The 22,763-nt window shown below is 34.3% G+C and overlaps 1 protein-coding gene across 1 annotated transcript in view; it reads right to left on the bottom strand.

Annotated features, from left to right (window-relative positions):
• The window catches only part of LOC106106600, a 30,041-nt gene extending 7,284 nt beyond the window's left edge, over nucleotides 1–22,757 (bottom strand). The window contains exons 1-6 of the mRNA XM_013287197.1: nucleotides 22,635–22,757; nucleotides 8,118–8,278; nucleotides 1,755–7,963; nucleotides 1,329–1,540; nucleotides 936–1,071; nucleotides 452–671 (exon numbers count right to left, since the gene is read on the bottom strand). Of these exons, the coding sequence (XP_013142651.1) occupies nucleotides 452–671; nucleotides 936–1,071; nucleotides 1,329–1,540; nucleotides 1,755–7,963; nucleotides 8,118–8,278; nucleotides 22,635–22,673 (6,977 nt within the window). The 5' untranslated portion in view covers nucleotides 22,674–22,757. The remainder of the gene's footprint in view (nucleotides 1–451; nucleotides 672–935; nucleotides 1,072–1,328; nucleotides 1,541–1,754; nucleotides 7,964–8,117; nucleotides 8,279–22,634) is intronic.
• Between the last annotated feature and the right edge of the window lie 6 nt (nucleotides 22,758–22,763).

Raw genomic sequence — 22,763 nt, forward strand, 5'->3', positions numbered from 1 at the left:
AGTCTAGATGGACCCATGTGTCATGTGCCCACGGAATGGAAATGGATGTACTGTGGCAAGAAATACAATTAGGGCCGGTCCCACCAAATTGTAAATTGTCTGATAACAATCCAACGTGTAAAATATGTGATTGAAATATCAGATTTTGTTCCCTTACCTGAAAGTGTCGTCATTTTTAAGCTATCTGAGCCTCTATCAGCCAGTGGTGGCACTGGCCCTTAATAATTTACAAGGTGAAGAATAAATCTAGCAGCAAAGTTTAGAAAGGGGTCTAATAGTAGTAGCAGGCTACGATTTATACAATATAATGGCTAGCGCGTATTTTGCGTTAGGACAAGACATTGATTATTCCAACCAGCCTTAGCTCATCAAAGAAAGAAGGGGTCTATGAAAGTTTAGATATAGACATATCTAAACAGTTAAGTACAAATATATCTATCAATGATGTTACTTGTAAAATCCATTATGCGAAGTAGTCTGGTAGATCGGCAGGCGAACTTTATCGAAGCCGGACACGTCTAAGATTCTCTGTCCCGTGTTCTCATGCACGTAGTTATGAGTGAAATTGGAGACAACCTGATGTAGCACTATCACGTCTTTGTATTGAGCACGGTTACGAGTGAAATAGTTACGATAGATGGTCACCTCTTGGTAGGGGGAGGATTGACGTCCTGGAATTAAAACAAATTATTGTATTAGTATACCAGAGGCCACATAGAACAAAGCGAATCCCGATAAGCCTAGAGATAAATTAAAACCTGTATGGATTATGGAATGAGCAATTGTAACTCACAAAAGTTTAATAGTAAAATATCAATGTTCAAAATTTTTTGGAAGTGTATATTCAAATAATTTCGATGCTAAACCATTGTATCCATTATTAGTATCTAGATGACCTTGAGTGTAACGGTAAGCAAACCTTTAATAATGCCTACCTTCAACTCTAAGACAAGAAAGATCGTGGTTCTCATAGAACAAGTTATTATGAATCCAGCCGCGTAGAGATGTCGCAGAGCCTCTGGAATCTGCGCGTACTAGCAGACCTCCCACGTTCTTCCTCACCAAGTTGTTCTGTAATTACATTTCATTAACAAATTAGTAATCACATCCACCTTGACAAGAAACATGACAATATTTTCATAAACCACAGAAGAACATCACTAGGGGTTCGGAAATTTATCAAAGTGTAAGTGATTTGAATAAAAATGGTAATTTGCATAATTCTCAGTCGTAACTACAAGCTACAAATTAATAGTTACCAACCACAGAAGTACACATATCGATGGATAAATTAATGTTGGCATGTTAAAAGAACATTCAAAACTTACTCTGAATACCAACGTCTGTGTATTCTGCACATCAACTGTGACAGCGGCTGGGCAGGTGGTGAAGTTACCGTACAACTTGAGGCAATTGTCAGTTATCTCGTTCCTTGTCATCGCTACTAACGGATTGACTTCGCCGACTGATTGGTACGTGATTGCGCCATCTCTATTCTTTATAAACTCACTGTTCGATATATTGTGTTGGACGTCACGGTCTGGAATTTCATTAAAGATGTTCAGTCATAAAATCTTAAAAGTTTCTGGATAATATTCGTTTTAAAAAGGATGACTTGGTCTTTGATACGAGTTCTTGGAAAGTACAAAAGCAAAACTATTAGCACAGCATAAACAATCAACAGGTAAAAAATTATGGTTATAGTTACAGCAATCAAGGATGGTAAAAATGTACACAGTTAAAGTTGTACTTACTGAGTCCTATAGCTGATATAGGTAGAGTTACGACTTCTGCAATAAATCCATGTACTGAAGAAGCGCCATTTGCAAACAATTTCACACTCAAACTCGCCCCTTCTGTTCTAAAAAGCTTCTTTTCTTCAGGAGATCCATTTTCCAAATATCCAATGAGAGGAGCTGTGATATTGTAAATATCACCATCATACAAACTGAGAGAATCACGTTTTCCATAGTTTAATGTATGGTTGAATAAGTTAAACTGGAGCAAGCGAAAACCAAATGGTTTCACTCTAAACATGCTCTTGAAGATCTTGACACAATTTACTGGATTGTTATCGTATTTGTAATATAGAAGCACGCGTTCTTCAACCGTAATTACTTTAGTGCTGTCGCAAATATCAATGACAGAAAACAGATGGTAAGGAAGATTCAAGTCTTTTAAAGGCGTAAAACTAGATTCTTCCGATTCTCTACCTTCACCAGTTAATGATATGGCACTTATTCCTTCACCTAGAATATCGTTTATCGAATTAGACATTAAGTTTATAGTGTCCGTAGGCGATATGATGTTGATTCCATGATGTGCACATCGAGTAATGTTTATATTTTGGATGCTTGGATTTTTTGTTATACTTTGAACAGCTGGAGACTTTTCATTGTGTAAAATACCAGCCCCCATTATATGCACATTTTCTAAGACACTCTCCACTTTTTTCAGAGTTTCGTGAGTATGATGGTCGTGAATTCTATGTTCATAGAGTGAGTACTCAAATTCTGGGTAAGTAAAACGTATACCACCCCAGTAATCGAGACCTTCTTCTAAATTTCTTTCACCGCAGTGTATGAACACGAAGTCTGAATCCCATTTGCATTCATGCCTATGTCCGTATAATTGACCGTTCAATCTGATAGGACAATCCTCGTACCGATATTCAGTTCCGACGCATTGTAAAGGCTCAGGCCAAGACCAAATTCTGGATAAAGAGCTGCTGTGATATTCAACTCTGCGATCGTGAGCAAAGAAAACGTTAATAGGATCGAATCCTAACTCTCGACAAACGACTTGCGCGTTTCTTTCTGTAAAACGGTTATCACACATCGGTACCCATTGCAATGTAGTCTTGTTGTAGTACTCTAAGAAACCTTCGTTTGTGTTTCCGATATTAATATCATTTATAGAGCAATTTCTTCCTGTGCATAATCTAATAGATTTTTGTACCATCAAATTCTCCAATTGCCTTCTATGCTTATGATGACTTGAAGAATATTGTCCAACTTCCCTCTTCTTAATGTTGCTTACTTCGCTGTTTTCATTTAATGAAATTGGTCTCATTAATATAGGGTGTCTCGCAAGACCAACGGCCCGTAAGGTTCCCATTACTAGTATACCTACATTCGGTGCAAACTCTAAAGTTACCCCTGGGTTTATAGTTAATGTCACTTCCGGCATTACTGTGATATCGGATTTTACTATGTAAGGTTCTGGTCGTGGATTCAATGTTAGATCAGCATTTAGTCGCCCACCGAGCAAATCGATCGAATTTTCTGTAGAAAAAGTTATAGACACGCTTGCATCGAGGCTATCCTCAAGTAAATATGGAAGATAGGTAGCAATCGCATGATTATTCCAATCATCAAAATCGAAAATCTGTTTTTTAATCTCTTTCTCATCAGCGCTTCCCCACCAATTCTCAGTTACATCTAGTAAATTGTCGATTTTAGCAGTTTTGATGCCCGCTACCAAAGTATATTGTAGGGCGTTATTCCCAAACAGATTCCTACTAACTTTTACTTTCTGTATTCCTTTAAAGCCTATTACGTATGTTGGATTTAGAGTTTCATATAATGCGCCTCTGCTGACGGTAGACGAATAATAATTATTTTTGATTTGATTGTAAACAAACACCGCATATACAAATCCCATTATTTCACTCTGACTGTCCATGTAAAACTGGACCATGTACTGGCCATTATTTCTTTGGACAGAATTCCCATCGATCTTCATTTTCTTTTCCATGCCTCTTACGGTTATCAAACCGTTTTTACAAATGTTGTCCGTAAAAACATTTTTAGTAATGTTAACTTCAGCAAAATGACCGTCGATTACCAATCCAAAGTTTTGATTATTCCTCCAGGTGTTGTTGTACATAAAAATAGAATGGGTAAAATTCTCGTTGTATTGCCATACATAAGGTAGAGCAACATCAAAGCCTCCATATTTATTTCTTTCAATTGTATTATCTTGGAGTACGTAATGGTAAAGATTATTTGAGCTTCTTAAATCTCTAGCAAAATGATATATTCCTTTGCCGTTGTCTGTAATCAAACTATTGTTTACCATTATAGTAATTTCAGTAATATTGCTGTCATGGATATCCCAGTACGGAGTATTAACGAAAATAGCTTCTTCTTTGTTGTGAGCTATTTCACAGTTAAATAGTTTTATTGTCTCATTAGCTTTTCGTAAAAAGTGATCTCCTAATTCGTTTAAGTAGCGGTTATAGTAAAGTGCTTTGACACCTTTTGTATTTCCTTTGATTTTAGAATTAACTATTTGCAGTGTCGGCACTGGGCCTTTAACAATCCGATTTCTTATGTTTTGTACTGGGGCAGTGATTGTGCTTACAACTAAAACAACACCTCCTAAAGCAGTTCGTCCACTCTCATAATTTAAGACAATTCCAAAACTACTACTCGTAGTAGGGAAAGTTGATAAATCTCGATCTAGACACCATTTAGCACTTCCTTCGTTAATGTTCTGTGAATCGTAAATACAAATACTCTCCGTTGAAAAGTTGTGAATAGGATTTAAAAGTTGTAATCCAAGAACATAACCTGGGTTGCATCGAATATTGTAGGTTTTGATAATATTTTCGCCATAATGTTTGTTGAATACTAAATGCCGCGTTTCACCATTAACTAAACTTATATCTGTCTCATAATCCGGAATCATTATCGGTCTATAATTCAGTTCATCAACATTCAAACCTGGGTCTAAATTAAACCATCCTGCTAATTCTCTCTGCTGAAGTCCCGTTAGGTGTGGATTATGTGAAATTCCCGCTATTTCGTTGTTTTCTATTATCGTACTGTGTATTTTGAGTCCTAATTGCTTAAAACTTATACCGCTTCCTTTATTGTTACTAAATTCTGAGTTTCTTATAGTATTTATAGCATCAGCCCCATATAAATCAGAGTATAAAATGCCCAAACCATCATGGTAATTATTTGATACTTTTACACTTTCTAACCCATGTCGAGAAAAATCAATTTGTAGTGCTGGTTTGAAAATATTTGAAGAATAATCTAAAAGACCAGCTTTTTCAATGTTTAAGTATTGCATGTCAGACCGCTCAGCGAGAACACTGAATCTTAGGCCAGCCCAGCTTGTTTCGTAGCATCGGAGTCCAACGTCATTTTCATGTGTGCAAGAATTTTCAAAATGTTCAACAGTCTCCGCTTTACATTTAGTTATATCGTTATCGAATTCTGTGCATTCAACATTAGATAGAATAATGTCTTCAGTTGTCCCAGCATTCGGAATTTCATTAGGCTCTAAAAACCAATCACTTGGATTTAGAGCTAGTCCTAGTTGATTGCAAACTAAAGCAGCATTTATAATATTCCAACCATAATTACAAACTGTTCCCCATTTGTCATCCAGCCTTACTTGTAATCTTCCTTCGTATTGTGTTCGTCCTCCTAGAAGTCTTATTGGTATAACTGGTTCCACATAACCTGGAGTAGTTGGCTCTATTTCAGTATCCGTTTCGTAAATACTATCGTTACTCATGATAACATCCTCTTTTAACGTGAAAGTGATATCATTAGGACGTTTTCCTCTCGCGTCAAGTTTGCCTGCAATCATCATTCCTATGGATGGTGGAAACTTTAATGTTACACCTGACTGTAAAACTAGTTTACCTCCAGGCCGAATATTTATATCCTTGTCAACATCATATTCGCCTTGTCTTAAAATCTCTATGCCTTCTACTTCACCTCCTACAACAAAAGAGCCTGGTATATTAAATTGTGGAACGAATAATGAGTTGTAATTAATTTGTGTCGCGCCAGGATTACTACTATGGAGGAGATAAGGCATGTAAATTATTCTAGCCAAGTTGTAGCGATCTTTTCTATGAAACAGTCTATTGTAAACCTTTTCTTCTTCTCCAAAACCAAGCCAGTTGTATGTACAGTTTAGGATTTTACTTTGGTCTTCGACGTGAGATCCGATTTCATATTGTGCTTCCGGGTTATTAATTATATTTCTAAATACATCTATATTGCTTGATGCCAAAACAATTGTTGCTGCTACTCTGCTTCTAGGAGTTAGACGGGATGGTATTCCTTCCAAAGGTTCAAAAGGTTCTCTTATTTTGTTATCTCTTAGATAGTTTCTCGAGAAAAGAATGTACTGTAAGTCACTATATGGTGATAGACCTAGGTTAACAACAAAGGGACCTCTATTGCCATAGAAATAGTTGTGTTGAATATGAAATCTTGAAGGAAGTATTTCAAATTCTTCCAAATATTTGCCCTCTATGCGATTCATTATTACAATAGCACCATAATCACCATGTTCAAAATAATTGTATTCAATTTTTCCCAGAACATTTAAAGCTGGCTGTAATCTTATTGGCACCCGACGATTTTGATAAAATTTATTATGACCTATTTGCAAATTGAGCAATTTTGGAGGATCGTTAAATCTCCAACAGGATGCTATATCAACTGTGCTTTCGACACTTGAATTGAACCAATTTCCAGTCAAATTAACCCAACTATCACCACAAAAGTTTCCATGTAATATTCCCACATCTAAGTTTTTAAAAACTTCTGAATATTCTACCACAGTCGTTTGATTTACAGGTATGTATTCTGTTTCTCTGGTATTATTTATCCATACAGCAATGCCATATCCGCTATTTGAACTCACAGTGCTTCTAGATATATTTCTGTTCCCTCCAGTGACAGTAATGTTTATGCCATCGCCTTGATTGAAAGATATTCTACTCTCTGTTATGTTAACATCTCCTGCACCATTTAAAACTTGAAGTCCCGCAACGTGATTGTTATTCGATATTGATGTTCGATGGATATGAATTTGAGATCTTAAGTTTTCAATAACAACGCCTCTGCCATTATTATCTGATATAATTGTATCCGTAACGTTCAAATCGTACGTTTTACTCAATCCAGATGTTAATCGTAAGAAACCAATAATATCTGTTCGTGTGTTTGCATGGAATCTCACATACATACGATTTCTAGTAGATGTAACACTTTGAGGACGTGTATGGTTTCGTATGCCGAACGATAGCAGTAGTTTATCGTCTGAGGTCAAACCATCGTAAATGAATATTTCTCCTGTGTTATTAGTATTCGTTAAAAGCTTCAAAAAACTCAATGTAAGCACGTGATCTGGCCTCGTATAGAATTTTTGATGGCAATCTCTTTCCATATTCGAGTATCTAGATTGTTCTATTGACATTTGTATCGGAAATGTTTGACTAGGTGTTGACGCTAGAGTACAAAGGTCAAATATTTCACTACGATCGAACTTTTCATTAATAGCAAGTTCATGAACGACGTATTTGACACCATCACCGCCATTTTCAGAAATCAAACAGTTTTCAATTCTGGCCATTCCATACGTGGAATTAACGTATACACCATATCCTCTATTATTTTGTATAGTGCAATTGTTTATGACTATTGGGGCGTTTGAAGAAGTTACGTTAATAGCGTTGAAGGCGGAATTTGTTATTTTAATGTCTTCCATGACAGGAGGCACACCTATTACATCTAAGGCACTAGTAGCATTATTATCTCGACCTAATCCAGCATTTCTTATAACTACATGTTTCAGTACAGACATAGAGGTAGGGATGTATAGTGTATTCGCAGCTGTCAGTATCCTTTCAAAGACTGCATTTTCAAATCTCAATCCTCTCCAATGCTGTCCGAAGTTTCTAATTTCATTATCATCATGGTGGGGTAAACATTGAATGCCGAGGTCCGGGTGATAATCACAGACGCCGGAGCCGAGCTGTCTGGAATTCCAGTCGCATTGGAATATATCGTACTCGGTTCCTTTACACTTGGGCTCCTCGTATAAGAGGCGGGCACGCCGACCCGGCTGCCTGTCCATCCAGTTGTAAAACGTTCCGCCCATGAAACCTAATTGCCTGCACGCAGTCTCCATAACGTTGATAGTCCAACTGGAACAAAATAACGGTATTTTAATCGTTGTAAGTACATCAGTGTAAATACATTCAGCTATTATAAAACAATAGTAATTGTATATTTTAATAAAAGAATTTGTATTTGCATAAGATTCATGTAGCGGATAAAAAGTGAACATAGGTTACGTACTTTCTAGAATTCGTGCATACTGATCTCCACTGGCCCTTGTGCAGTATTTGCACCCTGCCAGCGAGGATAGAAGGACCATCAACCAGTCTGATTGCAGGTAATTGTGATGACTTCACTGGTTCTTCTGTACTCGTAAATGTTATTTTACTATCATGATTACCCTGAAACAAAGCAGAAAGAATAAAATTAGATATAAAATGCCCAATACTCTTTAAAAAAAATAATTATTGGATACTGGAGATGTAAAGGAAAAAGTAAGATCACAATCACAGGTATTCGTTTACTTGTCGTATAAAAAGTAGTAAAACATTTGGGTAAAACAAACTTAAAGTATGGCAAAAAAATGGGAAAGTTGGAGCACAATGCAGTTACGATTTAACTGATTTGTTACGATAACCGTTTACTCCGACTGTTGCACAAGATTTGATTTGGAAAGTTTACGGACGCAAGTGCTAAGAATGATCGGATGTCCAGATTCCGGTTTTGGTAAAACCCATTGTTTTGATGTGCTTTGTTCAACCATTGATAGTTACATTATTTTGTTAAGTAATTATTGTTTTAGAAGACCTTTTCCATAAAAGTAATTAAAACGCAAATTACATATGGTAGAGGTTATTTGAAATGAGATCTTATGAAATAGATTTAAAGTCAATCAATAAATATGTTGGTCTAGACAATTTAAGCTTTCTCTTTCATGTGAGGTTAGCTTGTACCAATAGTCGATGCTAATCATAAAGGTCATTAACATGTGACGTCATAAGTTCCGATTATAACAGCCGTAGGTTACGACTGCCTACGTGGACGAATGAATATTGAATAGATTACAGATAACCTTAAACTTTAACAGAATTAGTGCAGTCCAAATGAACATATCCTTCTCTAATATTAACATAACCCCAACTTCATTTGCATGGATTGTTATAATATTCAAATACATTTAGTAATTCATCAAATAGCCATATGCATTTTCTATACATGATCGCCCTTGCACTTCATAGTCACATCCTGCTTTTTGACGGCTCCCTATTCATAAGGTCACGTGCCGTCGCTCCCCATCTGTTAACATCGCCAAATGATATAAAAATGGTTAACGGCATTGGGGAACCTCGATTTTAGTACATAAACGCAATATCGCAATAGAATTGAATTTCAAGTATCAATGTAGTAAACAATAAAAGGCTTTCTATCCAATCGGAGTGTTCAGTTTTCTTAAAATACACAAGAGAAAGTTTGTAATCCTGTGCGAGTTGAGGTCATCAATTTTACTTGAAATAAATTTCTACTTTTTTACTGTACAGTAGTTTGTAGATTTAAAAAATTGTACTCGTAGGCGAGTATAGTTTAAACGCGTGTTTACTTTTTGATAGTGTGTTGATATAGATAAAGTAAATTCTGTACAAATCACTTTAGATTAAAGTTATATCCTAACCTTATACTAGGTTTATACTGTACAGTATTCTTGATAACTTTACGACTGCTGATTACTATCGCAGTGTGACTATAATTTTAGTATCTAAAATATTAAATGAATTATAATTATAATACTTTAGTATTTAATAAAATCCAGTTCAATCAACCCACACGTTGAGTCACCGTCCCCGTCCTTGCGTCCTGCAACGGTGTTAGCATGTCGTCCTTTTTGTTCATCAGCTAACCGAGCGGAACTGTTGTCTGACAATACTGTTGTTTTGACAGCTGTCAGTATAGCAAAAATAAGATTTTTAGGCGTGGGTTTTTACTGAAAACGGTATTTTTCTTTGGTTTTAATAGCGAAACTACGTCCTCGAATCTATACTTATGTTATAAAGAGGATAGATTTGTATTTTTGTATCTATTGAAATAACTCAAAAACTACTTGGCCGATTTAAAAAAATATATTAATTTTTAATTTCACGGGGACGAAGTCGCTTCCATCAACTAGTATATAATACGTTTATATCGAAAATAGGAAAATTTCCATCAAATAAACAGATATGAATCACCTTACTAAAAAGGATTTCCTAACATATCAGTTTAATCATTCTCAGTGTGAGTAGGACGCGAATGAAATATCAAGGCTATAAAACAATGTCAAAAAATTGCCGACGTTCGCAAAATAAAATACGATTCAACTGAGAATAATAAATGCAAAGATGCCATTTATTGACAACATCGATTAAACAGACTAAACTTCGAGGTTACTAAGATACTTTTAAAAGTACGCCTATTGTAAGTTTATTTTATGTAATAATTAAAGATATTACATTTTCAGCTATTTTTATGGTTGTCTAGCTTTTGCCTCCGACTTCAAAGGATAAACAAGGATAAAATGTGTGCAGTTTAACAATAAATTCCACAGGTGACGGTTGGCGTTGTCAGTTGTGGGGCGATGACTTCCGGCGTACAAGGCGCGTGGTGCTGGCCGAGTCGAGCGTGGAATCACAAATGAGCCTCGCAAGCCGCGACTAAACGTAAACTGCTACTGGGTTTATAATAAAGAAATACTTATAGAGAAAGATGAGACATCATCTATCATTATGTTGCTATAAATCTGGATAAAATTCATCATCTCCCTTTTCTTATTCCACTATAGATGAAGTTGGCACTACAGACTTCATCATCTAGATTGTTCGTCAAATAAAAGCGGGCGCACACCTGAAACTAAACTATCGCATAACTGTTTAGTCCCGCTTTGATTCCTATGAGCCTATATGGAGGTGCACACACTACTCGATTTTTAGTTGTGCAACTAAACAGTTGAATTTGTTGCGAAACAATCGACTATCGCGACAAAGGTGTGCGCTCAGTTTAAGTCGTCACTTCTTTAATTCATCGATCAATTAAATCTAAAAATTATTATTATTCCAATAATTTTAGGTCTAATACAGAATAGCAATAAATAAATAACTATTGTTTTTCCCCATACAATCGCACAGGATGACGTTAAAGGATTTCCGTTACACTAACATGATTATTTCACATTTTAGCATTGTTTCTGTCGATTCCATTGCTTTGAATATTTAGCAAGATTCATGTAAATTAACACTACTTACGCTACACTTTTTATTTTGATTTTAAAACCTGGATAATTCTTATTTATTTAAACGTAGAGTCAAACTCTGTTAAAATCCTAAATTCAAATCTGTGTGTTTGTAGAAAATGAAGTCCATATAAGGAATTACTCTTTTGATAAAACAGGTAAATGTCAATATATCCTAATTTAAGGACTAAATATTATTATGTACATAAAATGTGAAATGACATTCATTTGCTCTATCTGTTACTAACGGAGAAATCGGCGGATGCCCGACCCGTTTGCCCAGCGAATCGTTATTGGGAATTTCTTATCGTAACGTGATCACGTTTTCACAAAATAATCAACAATAAATCTATACTTCTATACTATTATAAGCGTAAACAAACAATTCTTTGTTGCCTAAGATGTCAGCAATTACAGCATATTTCTGAATAATTCTTTTTTTTATAAAATGCCCAACACTTACCTCACGCTTTAGGCTATATATTTTCACGCGATTAAACTTAGGGGGCAAATATTTTTGATAAAAACCCTAAAGTGGGAAAGTGACCATAAGTTGCTGCCAACATCAAGAAAGCAAGATTGCTAAGGTTTGTCATGTCATGTCATTTTGATATTTGCTATTGGTAAATTGACAAGTGTAAACAATATAATAAAATTTTCATAATTTTAGGCGAACGAAGTCGCACGGGAACAGCTAGTTAAATGATAAAGTCGAATGAGAACAATCTTCTAAAGCGTCAAATATTCGGGAAAGAGCTGCAACACGCATCTAGGGAGGTAGTACAACCCTTGTTTGGATTATTTCGGATAACGTTATACAGTAGAACGTCGATAAGTTAAAGTCCAAGGGAAACACAAAATATTTTAAGTAATAGAGGTTTAAAGTTATCAAGGGTCTATGTTGTAGAAGTTTTGGGCTCTGATGGGGAGGGAACATATTATTTTTTGAAGTTATAGAGATTTTTATGTTATCGAGGTTCTACTACAGCTAAATACATTTAGCGCTAGAAACATTTATTATTGAATCATTGCATGTAAGCAGAGCGCAACGATTTTATCTGTCAAACAGTCATACGAGTGATCACGAAATGCATTGTGGGCCCGCAGGTTGCGGATGCTGTTATGGCTTTGTTGTCCTCCCTCTATTAATAAGTGTGTGACATTTTCATCACAGAACTCACCGTTATATGTGCAATTTCGTTGGTCAAATTAATAACCGAGATGCTTGTATTTTAATGTAAGATTTCTTAATTTAGGAAGAGAATTTTTTCACCGAAATAGGAGAATGAGCATTTTTTAAACAACTTATCGATTGTGCTACGTAAACAAATCTATTCCATTGTGATCCTAAATACGTTCATGTCGCTATCATTTTGTCCAATTTGAACTGGATTGTACATTATTAATCCTTAAGTAGTCCTACCAGTATACGACAATAAATACCAATAATAAGTTGAACTATGAAGGATTTTGCTTAAAAACACGCATTTTTTACAACTTAACAATGCCAAATGACGTCACAGACGCCATATTTATAATTAAGCAGTAGGACCAGTTGTAGCGTGGCGTGCAAATACGCAGTGGCATGAATAGATATATATGTTTAACTATATTTAAATTGCAAATGTCCCATTATACCGTCTTATACTAGGCTTGTGAAATTCATAGCTGAGGTCATAAGATTCTATTAATTAGCTTTTAGCATCTGACATTACGGCGCTGGATTAACATTGTCGATGGTCACACGCGGCTGCCCATATTGTCTGGAGTCACAATGCCAATTGTCTTTGTTTATCATTTTCATGTATGCCCCATGGGTAATTAAACTGGTATTACTTACGTCTTTTAAATCCAAAGGATGATCCACTGCTGGGATTCCGATGGGAATATCAATTGATTGACTTTTAGATTTTATTCCCAGTTAATTATAATATTAACCGCCATAAGTATATTTATATCTATAGTAATATTATAAAGCGGAGATTTTTATTTTGTATGTATTGATATAACTCAAAAACTACTGGGCCTATTTCACAAATTCTTTCATCGCTAAAAAGCTACGTTATCAGTGAGTAACATAGTATACTTTTTATCATTTTTAATTCCACGAGGGTGAAGTTGTAACAGCTAGTCAATTAATACGTTTGCATAATTGATCAATTGTAAACGTGAATTTGAGTTTCAAATACGTTTGATAATGTAAAAATGAACAACGATTCCAAGTTATATGCCAGTGTAACCTTTACTCAAAAGGCAACTATCGTGCGAGAATCTTGCGCAAGATACGTCTGCAATATAGTGTTCATAAGATTGTTAACAGTGAATGTCTATTCTCTATGTCCTTACTGATTAAATGGTTTGAAGAATTCTATTCTAGTAATAGCAAACAAATCGAAATTATTTTTGAAATAGTTAGATTTCTACATTTCAGATTTCTATGTAAATAATTATTTTTAACGTTGCTGTGCTTACCACCATTATTGAGGCTTACATAGAAATAGATTTTTAACAAACGTGATCTATCCAATCGTGAAGAGCAGCACGATTTACAAATAATCGAATAGAAAATCGATTGCAATCTCATTGTCTTTTAACATCACTGCAAGAGCAACAATACAATGAAGATACAAAAACCCTTATAATGTCTAAAAGTGTTAAGTAGGACTTCTATCATTAAAGTAAAAATAGCAAAATCACATCAACTATAGTACTTTCTATTCATGCTACAATATGGCGACGTAATTTCCTATGACAAATTACTCTTACGGTCCACATGGCAATCTTAGAAACCGTGAAATTAAACGACATTAAGGAATTGAGGAAACAAAGAATAACTTCAACAAATCTTACTAATATTATAAATGTAAAAGTTTAGATGGATGGATGGTTTGTTAGAATTTGTAGCCTAAACGGCTGAACGAATCTCGATGAAATTTGGCATAAACGTATAAGATAGTCTGGAAGAACACAAAGGCTATTCACTTTTGTTTTTTCTACTTCCAAGCGAACGGAGGCGCGGGCAAAAGCTAGTATAGAAATAATGTAGGTAGAAACTATAACTTTTTTACTGCTTTTAAACAAAAGAATCAACAAAATCAGAAATAAGCATAAAACCTAAAATGAATTAGGATTTTTGTTTTAAAGTACGTAAAAATTGTCTAATTCATATCAAAAACAAACCGGTAATAAAAGTAGAGTCAAACTAAACAGCCGACAGTGAACCTTCATACAATGTGCCTGATAAGAATCTAGATGAGCGCGGCGTCTGTGGGGAATTTAAAGCAAGGTTCTATTGATCAAGAACACTATATTAGACCGGTTTTAATTTAGTGTCAGTCCTACTAAATTGTAAATTGGCTGATAATAATTGAACGTGTAAAATATGTGATGGAAATATCGGATTTTGTACCCTTATCTGACAGTGGCGTCGTTTTAGCTATCTAAGCCTCTATCAGCCAGTTGTGGGACAGGCCCTTAGTTTAGTTAATATCTGATATTTAAAAAATCCAGTTTTAATCTACGCAAATTTCAAATGAATACCATTGTTACTTTTGTATTATTTTGAAAGAAAATTATAGGAATGGCGAAATTGTTCTGTTATTGTCTTACCGTTAGGATCACAAAAGAACACAACAATAATTTGAACTAGTATAGTAAAGAAGTTTATTGAACTTCTAAAGCAACGGCTTCTTTAGGTTCTAATAAGATCAACTCAAATTGGGTCTAATATGATGCGATTTATCTCGTACCTTTCTTATATACGACATGTTTGCATAACTAAAATGTAATAACCGAGAAACGATACTTTGCCGGAACTAATCCGATCCTTGTTACCATGTAACCGCATGTGGTTAACGAATTGTTTTATTATGTTCTATCAACAATATTATTAGTACATGAACACAAAGCAAGTTTATTCATTAGTTAAAGTATCAATAAAATAATACAAACATATGATACATTCATAATTTCTTAACAGTCGAGTATTCTTGTTAAAGATTAGGTTTTTGGAATTTAATCTCAACTGTCTTATCTTTTGATTCCGTCTTATCTTTACGTAGCATTACTACTATAAACAATTTATGAGTAACAATTGAATCATGGAACTAAAAGTAAGAACTAATGGAATTGCGTTTATGGACCTGTCCTACCAAATTGTAAATTGTCTGATAGCAGTCTAACTTGTAAAATATCGGATTTTGTTGCCTTATGTGACAGTGACGTCGTTTATAAGCTATCTGCCAGTGGTGGGACAGGCTTTAAGACACAAAATGAGTAGACAGTTAAAATAAACACGTAATAATAGAATTTGTAGAATTAAAAGGTACATATATGAAAGGAGAATGAGGAGGAAAGTGTAGTCCTCTTCTTTGAATAGTTTACTCTTAGGCACTGCTAAGGTAGCTGTAAAACTACTCTTAGAGAGCCGTAGAAATGGAGAAATGTCTTTATAATAGGTTGTAAGAAAGTAAAATTTTAGTCAATATCGCCTTTATAGCGCCCGAAGGCATGACGTGAGCTATCGCCATTACGCAAGGTCTGCGGCACACGGCGCAACCCAGATACTCGACTTACTGTACTCGAACCGTTCAGTTACAGTCTGACCTTAAAACACCATAACAATGGCCGTATCGAATTATATAAACATTTATAAACGAGAGACTAGTCAAAGCAGAATGATTGCTTTCAACTGTTTCTAATTTTTCACTCCGGAAAATATATCGTGGTCTGCCTGATTCTCTTCTAACAAAAAGAGACAACAATATTTTTATACCTCTGTCCTACATTTAATTTATTATAACATTTAGAGGATTACTAGCAACATAGCGAGAAATGCCTATTATCCTACTAATCATATAAATGCGATAGTTTAGATGGATGATTGGATAAACTGCTAAACGGATCTCGATAAAATTTGGCATAGATATAGAGGATAGTTTGGAACACATAGACTTACTTTCGTTTTTTTTTTAAATTTAAGGCGGACGGGGTCACGGGCGAGTATTACTATAAATTGTTCTGAAACCTAAACGAGTACGTTTGCTGTTAGTAGCTTATTCAACCACGTAACTAAATATCATTATCATATTACACAGTTTATCCTATTTGATAACAAGTATGATTCTTAGTAATGCTAATTAATTGACGAGATTTATTAAACTGAAGGCGATACTAACGTAAACAGAGGATGTTACACCTAACATTAGTCATCAAGTGACACTGATAACATATGAGTCATTCTCCATCTCGTGAATCACAAAGAATGTATGGTAAACTTCATTACACTTGCAATATGTTCATTCATAAATCTATGATTTTTTGTTATCAAACGTCATACTAGAGTGATTTTGTAGTAAATCTATTAGTTTTTTAAGTTGCGGTGACTGACCGATTTGAAGTTCGTTGCGATTCGTACGTGTTGACAAAAGATACACTTATAACTTTGTAGTTGTAACTCGGGATGATGGTAACGGGTTCGATTCCTAATCGAAATAACTTTGTGCGATGGTATTCATTAGGGTTTTGACAATTTTGAAAACCGGTCTCATATTTTAAGACCTAAATAAAGCGTCGATTGACTTATTTAATTCGATTTCTAGATAAATTTACTTAGCATTTATTCAGTCAATTTCAAAATTGTTTAGAGTTTTTAAAAAAATGTTCACAAAGTATGAACCAGTAATTTGTGTTTTAGGAAAATTTCGGTCATTAATAATTTATCGAATCTAAATATTGTTTTTGTTTTTTAACTGTTATTTAACTCGATAAAAATATTTGTATACCCCACAAAAATTAACAATTGTTATTGTTATAACAATGATAAAAAGTATTTGTATACCTACTTTTAAACAATTAATATAATTGTAACTTGTTAAATAAAAACACAGAACTAGCGGTCCCGCCAGGAATGCGCGCGAATATTAATTCCTTCTAATGACATTGACAGCTGTCAGTTAGGGACGTGACGATTAAGCCGATATTCTAGTGTTGCGCCAATTCTACAGCACGGTACTGTTTTTCTTCTTAACACGATTAAACATCTAAATAAAGTAATTACTCACAAATTTTATCTCAAGAAAAGGTACGAGAAGTAAATTTAGTAAAATAATTTAGATCTGCGTTATGATCTATAAACTCTAGTCAGCTGTTAAACTGGAGCAACAAATAATTTGTTGATCTGTCACTGTTTACGCTCGATATCCAATTTCAAGGTCGTTTGAATTGAATAGTTGCCAATAGGGTGACCAACTTCGATTGCGGAAACGATTATATTATTTACGTAAATTACCAACTAATAAGATTTATAAATATAAGGTACATCTGGTATTATTTCTATTAGTCAAGATTAAAAAAACTAAATGAGAAAAAATGTAACATACATCAATGTGATAGAAGAAGTAGTAAATGATTAATAAAATTATATTAACAAGTATATAAGTATCTCAAACTAGATAACGTTTTACTTAATTGGACGACAGTGTCACTATTCTAACAACTTCTATAAAAAGTTTAGACTGGCCACAAAAAGCAATATTTTCTGTCACACTATTACATAAGAATTTCAGTCAAGCTCTAGGCCTATTGAACCAGAACGGATAACTGTTACATTGAAATAACCGTTTAATTTAAATTGTATGTTTAAATAACAAGATTTTTTATACAAGCAGGATGTTTATGACCAAACAATTTTGAGAGATCATTCGAAGATCAAGTATCAAGATGGTGTGGGTGGAGTTTAGTGTTGACAGGAAAAGGACAAATTATGAATTATTTTTATCTTTACCTCCAATTAATTTATTTGTGCTATTTGCCTTATTCTGATAAAATGTCTGTTATAAGCAAGTATTTAATTCTTTCGATTTCATTAATGGATGGAACAAAAGGAGTTCTTGGTGTTTAAATTTCATCCATTCAAGTTACGGCATTATGTGAATCAGTGCGTGAAATCGACTAAGAGTTGAATAATTTTTTCCCACAACAGTTAATTTAATGGAGCGGTGCAATCGCTTTAAAATAGCAGATCTTTTTTTACAGTTTCAACTAATTTCAAAATTTAGAACCATTAATAATACTCCCCTGATAATCGTAAACAAAATAATTCAAAGGTCAATATGGCGCCAGTAGGTTTTTTCACATTATAAGGCAAACGAGCAAGCGGCCACCTGAATCCGCCGAAATAGCGAAGCGACTGCTGCCCATAGACATTCGCTGCAGATGCGTTGCCAACCTATTAAGCGACGAAGGAGGAGATGCACATAAAGAGGATATTACCCCTTCCTATGTGCCTCCTCCACTGTCAAATCCACTCTTCCTTCTCTTCCTTTCCTCTCATGAAAAGGGGTGGAAAGGAAAGTAAAAACTCGTCAGACAAAACGCGGAATTGCTTCCACTTCACGCCTGTCTTGGTCTGTGTGGTTGTGGTATTGCACCGGGCGAGCCGACTTATACGTGCAAAGATGTCAAAGCTGGCTCTACTACTGTCAAATTGGAATACACTTGGATATACAGTCGTTGAACACGTAGATAATATAGTAACCGTCGTGAATTTCACACTTATCTTGTTTACAGATCTTGACACAATTCTGATACGGAGTCCTAATTAAACATCCTTTGAATTGAGACGGCGATAAGACGATTTATTTTTCTTCTATAAAACCGTTCAACTGTACTATACAATATTGGCTGGAAATTTTCAACAAAATTTTAAACCAGTGATTCTTAGGGACTTCATTAAACTTAAATTGAACGTAACTATACTAAAGCGAAAGATATCAAAAATCGTTATAAAATCAATTTCTGCTTCCCTTATCATTTTTTTTAAATATTTACTTTACGTTGTACGTTAATATGATTCTTTTTTTGATTATTAAGAACTAGCTGTTCCCATGCGACATCGTTCGCATAACATTATAAAAAAAATATTTTATTATTCACATTGGTCAAGTTATCAATTGCAAAAGTCAAAATGACATGACATGATGTCAAATCATGGCAACCTTGCTTCCTTGATGTTGGCAACAACTTATGGTCTCTTTCCCACATTAGGGTTTTTATCCAAAATATTTACCCCTAAGTTTAACAGCATGAAAATATATAGCCTAAAGCGTCACGTAAGTGTAAGGCTTTTTATTTAAAAAATAGTTATTCGAAAATATGCTGTGATTACTAACATCTTAGGCAACAAAGTGTGTGTTTACTATATTAGTATAGATAGTTGAGGTCGCTTCTAAAGTAGAGTTTCACGTTCACAATAGACGGAACTTCGCGTCACCAGAGTCGAGAGCGTTTGTTGAATTACTTCCACCTGCATTATCTCCCCTCGGGACAGGTTATTTGTCTTCACTCTACATGTCAACGCTTCTCAAACTATTGAATCACATATCAATGGATGCATATCAAAAAAATATTGAATAAACCTTACTATGATAATAACTAGTTCGAGGAATTGCTTTTTTTCGTAACTGAATTTTGTAATTCCGTAGATTGTTTTAAATTATTAGTTTATACACAATTTAATGTTGAAACTCATTTTTAACGAATATTGAAACAATAACAATTTGATGTTAGTGATGATTTACATTTATTATTTGAATGTAATCAAATCTTTATGTATTTCTAACACTTAAATCTTTAATATCTTGTAAAATTAAGAATAAGAATATATTTATTGCTCACTAAAGTTAATTACATTAATCAGTGTTGCCTTGACGACTTAACTAGGATTACTGTTTTTAAGAAGCCAAGAACTTCCCTTACAAAGTGATTCAATTTTGGTGAAAAACAAAAAAATTAACTGTTACTTATTAGTTTTATCAAGTAACATTAAAAAAAAATTGTATCAACAGTTTGGGTAACACATGATAAATAGCAACACCCTTATGCATTAGGGTGTGGTTTTTCAACGAAAGGATCGACTTTTTTATAGCTCGTGCTAACAGGTTTCGTTGACAGAAAAAACTAATGTTGCAATGACAGTGAAAGTATATCAGCTTCAAGAATTTCTTGCTATAGGCAATTTATTTTATCATGTTATTGAGAGAGAAAGCTTTCTATTACGCGAACTTACATGACTGTTGTGGTATTAGAGAATAATTATGAAATTCAATTTAAACCTTACTCTGTTTATTGCTTCTATACTTTTATCAATAATTTAAAAACTATGATTTGTCAATTTATCAATTGCAAATGTCAAAATGACATTACATGATGACAATCCATGGAAATTTTGCTTCCTTGATGTTGGCAGCAACTTATGGTCTCTTTCCCACATTAGGGTTTTATCCAATTTATTTACCAACTAAGTTTAATAGCGTTAAAATATATAGCCTAAAGCGTGACGTAAGTGTAGGGCTTTTTATTAATAAAATAATTATTTAAAAATATGCTGTTATTGCTGACGTCTTAGGCAACAAAGAAGTGTGTGTTTACGCTTTATTACAATAGTATAGAAGTATAAATATAGATTACTAATAAAGTTTTAATGGTTCTAATTTGAAATACTCATGTTAACTATAAACGCAGCGTTCATAAATAAATTGCATCTCTACTATGACCCGTGGGAAATACTCGACTCGTCTTGATGTCATTTGTCTCGGAAAATAAACTTTTATTTGTCTTATGAAATCTACTATATTTACGCACTCAGTCATTATGTTCATGCAATGATAGATAGGTGTAATAAAATTGGTGTGTCTGTTTGTAATGTTAAAAGTAAAATTCCAGATTTCGGGAAGATGTTATATTTGCGTCGCTAATAACTAAAATCGAATTTAAAAATTTTTAGTCTGTCTGTCTGTCCGCAAGCCGCGTTTGTTCTGGGTAATCTAAAAAACAACAACTGCCGATTTTAACCGGACTTGTAACATTACGTGGACGAAGTCGCGGGCCACTGCTTGTTTTAAGTATAACAAAAAATTTGAAAGTTTTACTAAGTGATTTTTAAAATAAAAGTTTATTAGAAAAAATTGCGATGAAAACATTGGACTAACGAATAGATAGGTCTTCTGTCGGTAGATCTATGAGGGGTCACCAGAGATTTACGGCTGATTGAATGAACGGAACGAGATGTCGAGGTCACAGGTCAGGCAGATGTTCATCGGGTCATTTGATGTAAATGAATCACGCGTGAAGATACATTGGTTAAAAAAGCAGGTCACACGATTAACTTCGCTTTTTCGTACATATGAATATTACATAATTACAAGAAATATGATAAAATAAAGTAATCTGAAGTTGTGAAATATCTTACAGCGTGATTTTTATCCGAGTAACAGAGAGGGTAATGATTTTCGCAAGTATTTTAGTCTGAATTTTGTATGCTGTACGTAAATTTCGTAGAATTGGCCTAGAGCCTAAAAGAATTTGACAAGTTATGAAACATTCGATTTGTCTTTTTCCCGGAAGTCATAGGTCATATTACTTTGGCACAAAAAACATATAGTTACTTTTTAGTAATATATAAAAATAAAGAGATGATAGTTATTATAGACTAGCTATTGCTCGCAGCTCGGCCACGTGTAATTAAAAAGTAGTAACCTACGGTACACACTGATAACGTAACTTTTAAGTGGTGAAAAGTTTTTGTATATCGGCCCAGTAGTTTTTGAGTTATTTCAATACATACAAAAATACAAATCTACCCTCTTTATATTAGTATAGATGTCTTATTAGAATAACTTACACTAATGTAGTATTAGTATATATTATTTATTGGCTTCGTATTGAAGTCGTCCTTCGATTATTAATTCCAAATGACTCATCGCAAGGTGTATGTAACTGGTTGCGCTAAGTAGGCAGGTTTGTTGAGATAATATTTTCAATTGATTATTATTATTGTTACTTATAAGTTTGTATGAATACGTACTACGTGCAGTAAATGTATTTAAGGTATAACTGAGTTATGAAAATATATTTGTATTAAGTGGATGACGGTCAAAAATGTATACATGTAAAAAAAATATAAGTTCTGCGGCGCGCACTGGCCACCTAAACCTAGTGTTGCCGCAAAGGTGAAAAATCGGGACAATGTCTGCCAGTGTTTTTTAATATTATCGTGTCCTATATTTGGCACGAGTAACAGGTGAATAAATCAATATCGAGCTCTGATAACATTATCAGTTACGCCGTTATCAAGGAAATATCACATATTGAGGACTTGCTAACGAATCGTAACACGATTTCAAGGAATATAGAGAACGAAAGTATGTAAGTATGAATGTACTTCATACAAACTTTTACAAATACATTTACATGTTTTTTTTTTAATGTTATCATTAACTGATTCAAAACTTTTATGGGTTTCTGATTGCATTTTTATTTGTCACCGGTACTATGTAGGTGTTTTACATAGCTTATTTACGTCTTACCCGTTGTTAAATACATCGAATTAACTATATCTTATTTAAAAACACACCGAATCGAACCGACGACTCCCAAGGGCTAAGGTAGTGTTACCACTGAATCAACTACATATAACTTATATGTAACAACTAACTTACCACAGCGACCAATTTCCCTCGAACGGTAATTCCAACCATGGGTGAGAATTTCAACTCCACCCCAGGCTCTATCACCAACTCGGCTTCCCTTTCCACCAGAAGATCATCTCTAAGCAAATATGGGCTTCC

Source organism: Papilio polytes, unplaced genomic scaffold (assembly GCF_000836215.1).
Source record: "Papilio polytes unplaced genomic scaffold, Ppol_1.0 DF822178.1, whole genome shotgun sequence".
Lineage (NCBI taxonomy): Eukaryota > Metazoa > Arthropoda > Insecta > Lepidoptera > Papilionidae > Papilio > Papilio polytes.